At 40.9% G+C, this 12,576-nt stretch overlaps 1 protein-coding gene across 1 annotated transcript in view; it reads left to right on the forward strand.

Annotated features, from left to right (window-relative positions):
- The window catches only part of rftn1b (raftlin, lipid raft linker 1b), a 134,098-nt gene that overhangs the window by 96,631 nt on the left and 24,891 nt on the right, over window positions 1-12,576 (forward strand). The window contains exon 7 of the mRNA XM_086312340.1: window positions 7,645-7,763. Within this exon, the coding sequence (XP_086168466.1) occupies window positions 7,645-7,763 (119 nt within the window). The remainder of the gene's footprint in view (window positions 1-7,644; window positions 7,764-12,576) is intronic.

Consider the following 12,576-nt stretch of genomic DNA (forward strand, 5'->3'; position numbering starts at 1 on the left):
TCTCTTCTCAGCTCAATATGAAACGCGTAATATTTTCTCTGAATGAGGGACCATTCCATTTTTTAAGGAGCCGTTGGCAACTCTACTAACTAACCTTATGAATAAAATAAAGTTCACTATCAGTAACATCATAGCACCCACCCAGCTGTATAAAAACTCCGTCAAACTGGCTAGAACGCAGTATGAGTTATTGCAACTGACAGTAAAAAGTCAGCAACATGAAAATAAACTCCACCTAAACTTGGTTTATATCTGACCCAGATAGACTGCAGGTCATAACTTCTTACCTGAAGTTCAGTTCACCTGACACTCGGACTGGTGGCTGCTTCGGGTCTCTCCTCCTGCCTCCCCTTCCCTCATCCACCTGTTGCCTCTGTGGAAGCCCCGTCATAGCCACCACCAAACAACGGAGTTATTTCTACACATCGACCTGCATCTGGCCAATCCACCACCTCTCATTGTTCATGCCATTACAAAAAAAATAAAAAAATAAGTCACTGGGGATATGCCCGGTATGCCCGATGGCCAGTCCAGCTATGTTAACCTGCAACCAAATCTGCAGCTCCATACAGCAATGTTACGACTTAGATTATATCTTATAACTCATAACTCTTATGTTAGCTCCCCTCAGTAGCATACTGTCTGAAATATTCCACGGCTGCAATAATTCTTTAAGTGTTATTTTTTCCTTGGTATTCTAATTTCACCGAAGTTTACTAAACTCAACAAACTTGATATTACTTACCGGGACATTTATTCTGTCCTCATTTTCTTTCACCGAAAAATTGTTTCCTGCAGTGCCGTCTTTCGCGCTTGGCTCTCCTACCTTTGCTAACGTGATGCGCATAGCGCAGAAGCGATGCTGCATTCACTTACACTCGGATATCTGAGCGTCACCGTGAAAACATAATCGGACATTTGATATTTGATTGAATTTTATTGTTTTGCCTTTGGGGTGGCACCTGGGGTGGCCAGTCTGGTTTGGGGGGTGGCCTGTGCCCCCCCAGGCCACCCCGCTGGACACGCCATTGCCGCCGTGTGTGACTTACAGAATTGTCATGTAGATTTTTATCTATGATTTTATCATCTATCGCTCTTATAATGTTTGTGGTCTTTTTAAATTGATGACACTTTCATATTGTGGTAGAAGTAGCTCATGATTATTTTGTGATACACTAGTTTGATTGTGTGGTTGTATGGTTGGATAATTAATGATTTAATACATTTTCAAACCACAGAATATTGATAAAATATCTTAGTACATAGCATTAATAAGGCTTTCATATCTCTGAATTGTTTACCTATATGTATAGTTCCAATTCACGGATCTTCATGCATTCAAAATTCTCATATTTAGACAAGTTTAACAATTAATCAGTACCATTAATGTGGTTTCTCTGTTTTGTAGTTCAAAGACCTTCTGCTTTTTGCATGGAGCAATAAACCCGTGTATACTTATAAAAGTACAGGTTTGACGTTGAGCATGTTAACCAACCTGTTTCACTGATTGTTGAGACGGACTTTATAAATCATGTTTCTTCAGGCCTTGTGTTCTAAGTGCTATGTTACCTTGACAGTCAGGTCGGTCCAAAGGGATGCGCACTGTGTCCCCATGCTACTTCTAAAGAAGGGTTTCCATGGTGAAGCCGGATGAGAAAGCATTAAGTGGCATTGTTTGCATACGCATGTGTATGTGTGTGCATCAATGAATCGCTCAGCTGGTGAAAGTGCTGGCCGGTGTGGCAGCAGTGTTTGTGGAGACCTCGCCTGATCACAAGGTCGGATATATTATAGCTGTATTAAATTTACAGATTCTAAGCTGCATACAGCTCCAATCTTATGACGTGCATTAAAGATTCATTCACACTGGGGAGCTTGCTGCAAACAGAAACACACATAAGCCTATATCTGCACAAACGCATGCATAAACACAGCATACAAATTTGCACTACCTCCCAGCTGGAACCAAGGTGGGGGGGGGGCTGAGTTTGTTTACTAAAGAAATGACAGTAATGGTGTTGACGAGGAGTTTGCTTTTGTTACTTGTATAGCTTAAGCTATCTCTAGAGCCACAATGAGGATTTGTCACCCGGTTGTGAGACACTGAGCTATTCATATGCATGACAGTCAACCTTTACTGCTTTCTAAATTTGGGCAAAGCCAACAGAGGCAGAAAAAAGGGAGAGAGACAGAGAAAGTGAGAGGCAGTGAAGATGAAATTCCAATAAGTTTCTTTTTTAAATCAAACTGTGAAAGAAACTCAGAAAAGAAAAAGAACTGGTGTTTGTGGGTGTGTTGGCACAGGATACATGCATGTATTTCAATACAGTTTCATTTAACTGTATGTAGGTTTTGACAGAAAATCTCAGATTCACACATTTGGGAGCACTTCAGTGTCTTTGGGCATGAGACCAAATACGAATGCACTCAGATGGCTCATGCTTCACACAAGGATTCACTATCACACAGACTGGTTTGATTGAAGAGTAGATTTTTAAAGGAGTTGCATTAAACTTGTTCATCATGACCTGCAAGTGTCTAAAATGACTTGATTGGATTATCCTTTTGTATGTGTCAATATCACAGCAGGCACACAGGTAACAAATAGTCTGACAGTAGTGAGGAAGCACAAATGTTGCTGATGTTTACGGTGGTTTCTGTGAGAAATGCTGTCTCCCACATCAGCTTTAGTCACAAAAATGCAGTTGCATAATTGCCTGTTTTCACGCATGTAATTCCCAAAAGGATGGAGAATCAATCCATTCCACAGCTGTCAGAAAAGAAAAATGGCCACTTTCAGAATTTCTCTTTAGCTGGGTCCAAAAGAGCATTTACAGAGTCTCTGAATAACTCCCATTTGGCTTTATTAGCATAGCAAAAGATGGAAACGAAGGGATGATATTACCGATCACAAATTCATATTTCATATAAAATACACATTATTGTATAAATAAAGTTGTTGTATTCTTACCCATATGTAGTTGTGACCCATGTATCCGACACTCTATGGCATTCCAGTCACTAAGCTGCCCACCCTCTGTTCCCTCCTCACCAGCTGAAGTCTGCCTGGTAACCCAAAGGTGCAGACCTGCCAGCTGTCATGCATCTGGCTCTATGGGGAAGAGCCACATCCAATCCGCACGCATTAGACACTGAAATCCCTTTCTCCAGTTGTCCCTCGCTGCGAATGTCCACTCGTCCTGTTTGAAATATGGATAAGCTGTCAGCGGTTTGTCTCCAACTCTCTGAGGCGGCACCTGGCATGCATGTTTAAATCATGTCAGCAGACATGACCTGGGGCATGGTCACTTTCCAGCTCGCCAGCAGTAAAGTGGGCTCACTCACATTCACTGGTTTGGCTAATAGCGCTGAGAAAGGTTAAATATTCACAATATGAATTTTTAATGTAATAATAGCAACTAGATTAAATGTATTAATAAATACATTTGGAGTCAGAGATACAATTCAGCTGTTTGTAAACGGGCTGGTTCCACAATACACACCAGCACTACTGTTCTACTCCTAAGTGCTTTTCTATCTAACATTCACACGAACACATCAGAGGCTTGGAGTTCAGCGTCTGGGCATGCTGGAGTGGAGCAGTCAGCGATCGAACAACCAGCCTAATTAGTAGATGACCTGCGCTACCTCCTGAGCTACAGCCACCATTGTAAACTACAAACATGTCCACCAATATGTCTTAGACAACTCCTACAGCTCAATTAACATCTCAGCTATTGATTCACTTGTTCGACCTGTTCCAAATAGTTGCTTTGTTGTCAACAGATCATAAATTATGCAACATTTTAGCTGTTTACAGTTTATAATTGAGTCAGCTAAGAAACACCACATCTAGGAATAGCTATATGTAGGGGCGAGAAAAAAAAGCAGTCAACAGAGGCAGAAAAAAGGGAGAGAGACAGAGAAAGTGAGAGGCAGTGAAGATGAAATTCCAATAAGTTTCTTTTTTTAATCAAACTGTGAAAGAAACTCAGAAAAGAAAAAGAATTGGTGTTTGTGGGTGTGTTGGCACAGGATACATGCATGTATTTCAATACAGTTTCATGTAACTGTATGTAGGTTTTGACAGAAAATCTCAGAGTTCCAGCGAGGAAACGGATTCACACATTTGGGAGCACTTCAGTGTCTTTGGGCATGAGACCAAATACGAATGCACTCAGATGGCTCATGCTTCACACAAGGATTCACTATCACACACACTGGTTTGATTGAAGAGTAGATTTTTAAAGGAGTTGCATTAAACTTGTTCATCATAACGTACGGCATAACAACATGGTATGCAGGGTGTTCAGCTGCGGACAGGAAAGTACTGCAGAGGGTCACCAACACAGCCCAGAAGATCACTGGCTGCTCTCTGCCCAGCCTGGAGGTCACTGCAAACTCTCGGTACCTCAGCAGAGCTGACAATATCATCAAGGACCACTCTCACCTCAGCAATCAACTGTTTTACCTATTACCGTCAGGCCGACGGTACAGGTCACATAAAACCAGGACAAACAGATTCAGGGATAGCTTCTTTCCCAGAGCTATCACCGTAGTAAATAAGCACAAAAACAATTGAACCTGCTTAGCTATACCATACCGTCACTGCCATTATATTATGCTGCTATTCATACTGTCATTATATTAATGCTGCTATCCTGTATATATCGTACTTACTATTGTTTGAGTACTTGCGATTGTTTTATTGTACTTTTTATATTTTACATTTATATTTACTATTGAATCTTGCACCAAGGGAGTGGCACTCCAATTTCGTTGTACTCTGTACAATGACAATAAAGGCTATTCTATTCTATAAGGAATAGCTATATGTAGGAGCGAAAAAAAAGCAGTCAAGGCTACAGAGACTCTCAGAACCACATCATTGGTTTGTGCCTCTGAAAATTCACTGTACACTAACTGATCAGAAGCAGCAAGCAAACAGATAAAATGTCATCAACACCCTGATGTAAAATGTTTTCCACTTTTTATCATTTTCCACCTGAAAAATTGACACAAGTTACATTGCTCTGCTACCACAGTGAAAACTGTCTTTATATTACTAATATGTTTAACTACTAATTTAACCAACTATGTCTTGATAGACTGATACAAAAATACACAAATATTAATTAATTTACTTCTTTTTAAAGTGTATCCATCATCAGTTGAAAAATGAAGACGTTAGGATACGTTGGCGTGGACAAACATGTGGATTTGTCCAAAGGGGACATAGAGTTGGAGTCAACTATGGTTCCGCTCCACTCAGAGTCCCAGTGAACCACAACGGTTGAAACGGCTTGCACATGAAACAAAAGAATGCCTTCTGCCAAAAAGAAATAAAATCTGATGTCTAACAGATGTGATAGACTACAAAACTCAGGCCTATTTCTAGTCTTCTGTTTAGTGTGCATATTGAATTGTATGGAAACAAATGATAAATGGAACGTAGGGTTAGAACATTTTTTTTAATATAACAAACAAAACCTTTAATGAGTCTGTTAATTTCAGGTTATGACCTTATACGTCTCACCCTGTTGTTTTCTAGATAGTAACTCCTTTTTGTGTTTGCAGCAGTGATGCACATGAGTTTATTGGAAAAACATCCAGAGTGCTTTCTGTTCCACTGTTTGCTTGATTTAATCATCGTGTGTCTGAAATCAATCCACAAGAGCAGGTTTGTGTACATGTCGATGAATATTAGGAACAAGCAGCTTCCGAAGTGACTTGATGCAGGCGAGGACCTCGCATCTACATACAAACACCTGTGCAGGCAAACACTAAACACTCAGCACTTTAAGTTTCAGTCTGTGTGTGTCAGCACTGTCTACACCCACTAGGTGCCTGCTGTTGATCCTCTCCTGTATCATTTGGATGCTGGTATCGGCTGGTGCGTTTCACTCGCTGTCACCTTGCCACTCCAGCTATCTGACTCTCCCCTGCCATTTGCTTCTTTGTCTTTTAGCCCCGACACTGTCTCTCTCTGTTTTTAGTGCAGCTGTATTTGCATGTCTCGCCCCACGACCTTGAGTGTGTGAGTCACAAGGGGATGGAGAACAATTTTACTGAGGCTGCACTGTGGTTTTTTGCAAGTGTAAACAACTTATTCTCAGTCGGCCCGCTGGCTGCTCAGCTCAGCTCTCAGTCAATAGGCACAAGATAATGTTTATTCGTGCACGCAACCAGCGCATTCCCCTGATGGACTCAACGCCCCCAGCAACCAGCTCCTTCTCTTCCACTTCCCTGGTTCTCGCTCTCTTTCTCTCCTCTGCCAAGAGTCTGTTTGCATTATCACCAGAGACAGGCTGCTCCCTGTAGAGCAACGAGACAGAAACCCTGTCGATCTCACCTGAATGATCCCTGTTGCATTTGCAGAGAACCGACATCAGTCCGTAGTGTGTTACACCTTCCAGAAAGGTTTCTTTGCAGTAATATGCCAAGCAGGACGGGCCAAAGAATTAAATAAAGTGCAGGAATGGGGAAAGAAGGGGGATGATGGAGGGAACAGAGGAAGAGCAAAGGCAAAGTGGCAGGAGGGGGTTAACACTGACCACGTCTGCATTTGAAAGATGTCTTCAATTGTGCATGCATGGGTCCAGAATGGGTTTTGAGGGTGGTGGAAATAAAAGAGAATGTCATTCTCCACTCTATCTCTCCCTGTGTCTTGCTTACTTCCTTCTTCTTTTTCTATCTCCTTGTCCCCGCCTTTCTCCACAGGCTCTCCAGCCACCTCTCATCCCCCTATTATTAGGGCCCAGTAATGAAATGTGGAGTGTCTCGTATTGGTGCCTGGGCCCCAGCAAACTATATTAGTGTGTAAATGGTGTGAGAGTAATGAGAAAGCTCTCAGGCCTGCTGGGAAGACTGGACCACGAGGCTCGTGTTTTGTCTGTGTGTGTATGTGCGCCTGGATGTAATGTGCATGTGCATCAAGTGAATAACAAGAGACGTTGGGTGGAGAGGGGTCCTGGCTCATGGGGGCCAGAGTGGTGTTTCTTTCTCAGATGCCAATCCTGCAATTGTTAGCCTCCAACAGAAGAGAAGCTTGGAAAATCTATTTGGTCAGGAGCACACAATCTGAAAAGTGGCCTAAAGCATCAATGTCAGTGTCTCTATGTGATTCATTCAGTTTAAGTCTTTTTAAGGTGAATAATGCAGGCTTAGCAAAAGGATTTATGCTTTGTACCTTAACACCCGGCTTCATTAAATTGGTTGCTACATTTTGCCATCGCTAAAATCTGTCCACCTTTCTTAAAGCAGCGTTTCTCAGTCCTCTGGACACCAAGTACATCTAGTTTTTAATCCTATTTTAGCTATAATTAGCCTCTGTTTAACCGTCAAGCATTAAGACCAGCAGGCTCTGGATCCTCGTAACGTTTCATCTTCTTTTTTAACGTCCCAGAAGGGGAATACCTGCTCCTTTCTTCAGCACTGTCTCCTTGCATAATGCATAAGTGCCTAATGCTCATACAAATGGCTAGGACCACTGGCTATGTAATAAAGGGTTGTGTGTGAATGTGTCTGGCTGATATCATTCCATTTCCGCTGGCCTGGAGGCCCTGACGGAGAAGAGACAAGACAGACACGCTCCATCCAGTAAATACTCTTTTCATGGCTTTACTTTTTTCCCCTTCTCTTTAGATTTGCTGCCTAAGTCAGTGGAAAGTGTCTTCATCTTCCAGGAGGCGAGCGAAGGTGAGCCGAACGCGGCCACCCCGGCATACGATGCCATCGTTGTGGAGCAGTGGACCGTCATCGATGTGAGTGGAGGGATTTTTGCTTTGTCCTAGGTTATGTTCTGTCTGTCACTAGTAGAGGGGGATTTATGCTCTTGTACATTTCATACATGTGACTGTTTTGGAATTGGAGATTTTGATATTTTAAAGGATGTACAGTCACACATTGAAAGCCAGAGTCCAGTCTGTGCCCCCCTCTCTAAGAGTATAGTCCTTTAGCAATGAAGTCAGTTATCGCTTAGATATCGTGGCCCTTCAGCCAACCGTTTCCTTACAACCCAAAGGCAAATCGGACAAATCTCAATTTATGGGACATGTGTCGCAGTCGCTCCCCTTATCAGGAGCAAACAAGCCTTTATCTACGTGATGATTAGTGTCTCTCCTCAACAAGTTCCGAGCTGGAAATTCATTCCTGTCTGGAGTGGAAGGATTTGTGGCCATTTCGTTGCCTTTCATCTGTATGTATGTGTGTGTCTGCATGTATACATGCTTGCGCATGCAGCTGAGTGTGGACGAGCTCGGTTTTGTGTGTCTGTGTTTTCAGATGCTATCTCTGTAATTGAATTTAGACTTTTTGCAGCCGGTAGCTGTCCAAGTGTGAAAGGAGACTTTTGTCCCCCAAATGTGGCTCTCTGATTGACCAGCCCAGCACCGATGGCCATATGTGCCACTAAAAAGACTCCTGCAGTCATCTGGCAGGAGCAGTACAGCCTCCCCTCGTCTGGGTGAATGGTAATACTGTTACAGCTTAATGGCTTTCAAGACTTCCTCAGACACATTAACCGAGAATGATGCCAAACTAACGCCCAGTTTTCCAGGAGATCCAATCAGCTCCTCCACTGGGACTTTATCAAAAACCGTTTCACCCCACCGATCTGCACCATGCCAAATCAGATTGACAACACACTCTGTCAGGGCGATCAGGGCTGCACATCATCCCCATTATTTGTGATAACTGCCGAAAATTGATATGCAAAGTATCCTCACAGCTCATTATTGTTTCGGTGCCAGGATAATTAAAATGAAAAAAAAAAAAGGCTGAATGTTGATTGAAGGTGTTTTTCTTCTTCTTTATATACGTCACTTTCTTTTCCCCTCAGTGCTTAACATACTTATTTATCCAAAATGCTGACAGGTTGTAGGATTTATGAAGCTCAGAGAAAAAGAGTGATAAAACAAATCACTTCAGTGAGGGCATGTGACCATTTATATTGTCATTAAGTAGGAGTGTATCATCTCAGGAATGTCAGTGCTCATCAGTGAAGGGATAAAAATGTCTTTAGTTTCACTTATGAACGAGCTGAATCTGGATGTGAGTTGGATGTGAAAAGTGCTGAGCTTTTAATGCTATATCTCAACCAAAGTGCAAAATAGTGCTATAGTAGACCCTTTTTTCTACACCATTAAAAGTAGAAAAACGAGTCTACTATAGTAAATGTAATAATAACAAAAGTCATACAATTTTAAAAATAATTGGTAAACATATTTTCAGCATTTTCTCATTCAAAAGCATCAAATACTGCCACTGTCAGATGTTACAGAGATACCCACAAGATTTTCTTTGGCATTGTGGCTCTCTCACCGGGCAGCAGCGTTGGACATCGAGTGTGGAAACGCGCTCATTAAGAGGATGGAAAGGCAATAAGTTAGATTTTTGTGAGCCAGGGTGATTGATAAAATGTTAATTTCAGCATCCAGAAATTATTTAAAAAAAAATTTAAAAAGTAATAATAAAAATGAAATATTCAGTCATTTGTTACACACCCAGTTTTGCCCTCCCTGAAAGCTCAAAGTCACTGTTTAGTTCAGCTGGAGCAAAGATGCTACAAAGAGCGCATTTGGCCAACAGGATCTATAAAAGAGAAGCAAAAGTCATAGAAGGTTTCAGTAGGTGGACTTGCTGAAGGATCATTAACAGATGCCTGCAGATGACTTTGTCTCCGAGGGTCTCTCACCCAGCTGTGTGTGACGGAGGTGATAGTTGGTTATCAGCTTTGACTCTACAGTGCTCATCCCGTGGCTACTGTACAGGCCTCTCCTGGTTCCCCCATCCATATGCAGGTGCAGGCATCCTGCAGTGGAGACTGCAAAGTGACAGGGATCAAAAAAGCCACAATAGGAAATTAGGCAATCTATTCAAAAACTATGGGGCCTAACTGCCTATTGGAACTTAGCTCTTTTTTTTTTAGTTATTTGTTTTTAATTAGATTTTTATTATGTTGTTAAAATAGCCGGAACAATGACACTAAGAGGCTACCAATTAAATGACAAGAAAATGTTTGTCTTATAAGGACATTCATTTAGTTTAATGCAGTTTTAATAAGAAATTATTTGACAAAAACAGCTGTGAGAGACAAACAAATATTCATAGGGCAAAATATTCTGACTTCAAAGCAAATTAAAGGAAAGAGAAGAAAACAACCAAGAACAATAAATGTCAAACTGACAAACTAAGACGTAAGTGCTATGGGAACAGTTTCTGTTAAATGACAGCAGAGCAGCGCCTTGAGGGAAACGGCACAAAAAACAACAAAATGCATCCAGTGACAATCAAGAGAAATAAATTGAAAGCATGCGTAAAGTGGGTGAAGCATGTAGATGTGCATAAAAATGCCATCAGTGCTAAAAAGCTCCTGCAGACATTTCCTTTAGCAAACAGATTTTGGTCAGGTGTCTGATGCATACTTGTTTCAATATGAGCAAAAAAAAAACCACTCAAATATGAAACATATGGATTGTGGTGAAGTGTCTGAAAAGGAATAACTCATCAAGAGTCTCTGGTATGAAACTCCAATTAGGCCCAGTTTCTCATCTCTCATGTCCTATGGGAAAATCAATACAGACACTGCCTCGAAACTAATGTAGTGAAAGCCCTCCTTTCTTTCACTGAGCTTCACAGGAGCAATAACCAAAGAAAACATGTGCATCTGCACACTTCAGTCAAGGTTGGTCTTAATATGTTTGCTCGCCATGAGTCACTGCAGGAGAATTTATTTATCAAGAGGAACAAAGTGCATTAGTGTTGTGCTTCAGTCTTTCTGTATATAGATAAAGCAGGCAAAGAGAACCAGAGCCACAAAAACACCTGTGCGTGTGTGTGTGTGTGTGTGTGTGTGTGTGTGTGTGTGTGTGTGTGTGTGTGTGTGTGTGTGTGTGTGTGTGTTTTATTAAAAGATGAAGTGATATTCAGCTTAGTGGACCTGATGTGTATGAGGAGTGTGATGTTGCTGAAAACCTTTCATACCTCTTAAAATGTTTTTTTAAATAGCCCCATTATCCACTTCAGCTTAGCTGGACACAGTGGTAGGTCTATTATGATGCATGCATGTTGTGCAACAAGTGATATTTTAAATTCTCAACATGGTACAAAGATTTTATGGATAGCTCTAAGATGCTATGGGGGAAATATTTGTTAGATAGTACATGGAAAAATGTTCTATCTAGCCCAAAGGTTAAGCCTTTACAAAATATCGTATTTATATTAAATATGGAAACTGAAGTGGGGAAACAGAAATGGGACATGTGATGCAGCTGCATTTTTTTCCTTATATCCTCCCTACCTTTTTTTAAATTCAGGTCCAGCAGTTTGCAGTTATATGATTATTGCCCAATGCGCAGTCACATGACCCAAACGTGCAGGTTTTTTGTGGTTCTACAAAAGCACAGAAAACTATTTACACCTCTTTAAAAGGAAAACTATGACTTGAAAGGTCTGAAATCAATATGAAGCCACAATAACTGACATTCGTCTTGAAAGGGTCATTCTTAAAGGGTCAATTTACCCAGATCCCAAAAGAACACATTGACCTTTTTCACTGGTATCCAATCATGCACATAATGTTGGTTTTATATGCTTTGCTAGTATGTGGTGCAATTCAATGAAGGTGAAAGAATTTGAACAGTACAATTTCTCCAAAGGTCCAACTATCAACATAGAAAATTGAAATTACACTTCATGGTCACATACAGTACACTGGAGCTATAAGAGAAAATGTGTTTTTGCTGCTGACCCTTTGAAATACCTCTTAGCAGAGCAATAACATTGGCACGGATGTTTGCTACTCTAATTAGGTGCAGCAGAGATGCAGAATGGCTCTGCTACTCCACCTATAATCACAGCAAAATAAATAAATAAACCTTTCGAAGGAATTATTACTTCTGTGCAGGGGTTTTCAGCGTTTCATACATAACTTAGAAAAATGATAAGAGGCTCTCTGGTTACCATGAGAAACTTCCTTCTTTATGGATATTATTAGTACTGCAAGAAGATAAAACACAACTGTGTTCAGTGGCTTTGCTAAATAATTTGAAGCTGAAAGAGCTCGTTTTTCACAGAAATAGTTGTATATAAAACTGTAACTATATGTGTTTTCATCCCAGTTCCTTCCTACAGGTATTTATTGGTAATTATTGGATCTATGCCCAGTTAGTAATTTCTACATGTTTAGACAATTTCTTCCATTTTGAGGTGTAAAACAGGAGATGGTCTCTGTGTTCAGTAAACCTGTAAAATCTAAGTCGAATGAAAAACAAGTTATATTCTCTGTCTTTCTTTTTTATGGACCACAGGGTGCTGCAGACATTAGCACTGCTCTGTTTCCTTCAGCTAATTCTGTCTCGCAGTCCAAACGCATGCTTGTTAAGTTAATTGGTGACTCTAGGTTGGCTGTAGATCCAGATGTGAGGTGGATAAAGCTGTTAGTTGTCCTTACAACCAGACTATGCTGTACAAGCACCCTATCAAAAGATGATTGTTTACCGCTATATTAAGGTATAATGTAACATCTCTGACCAGATATTCAAAACTAGTCTTTGTAAGGTACAAATTAGAGTACAA

This window comes from Aulonocara sp. 'chitande type north' Nkhata Bay, linkage group LG11, assembly GCF_057382095.1.
Source record: "Aulonocara sp. 'chitande type north' Nkhata Bay isolate Kocher_YH1m ecotype deep benthic linkage group LG11, A_spYH_male_GT1.1, whole genome shotgun sequence".
Lineage (NCBI taxonomy): Eukaryota > Metazoa > Chordata > Actinopteri > Cichliformes > Cichlidae > Aulonocara > Aulonocara sp. 'chitande type north' Nkhata Bay.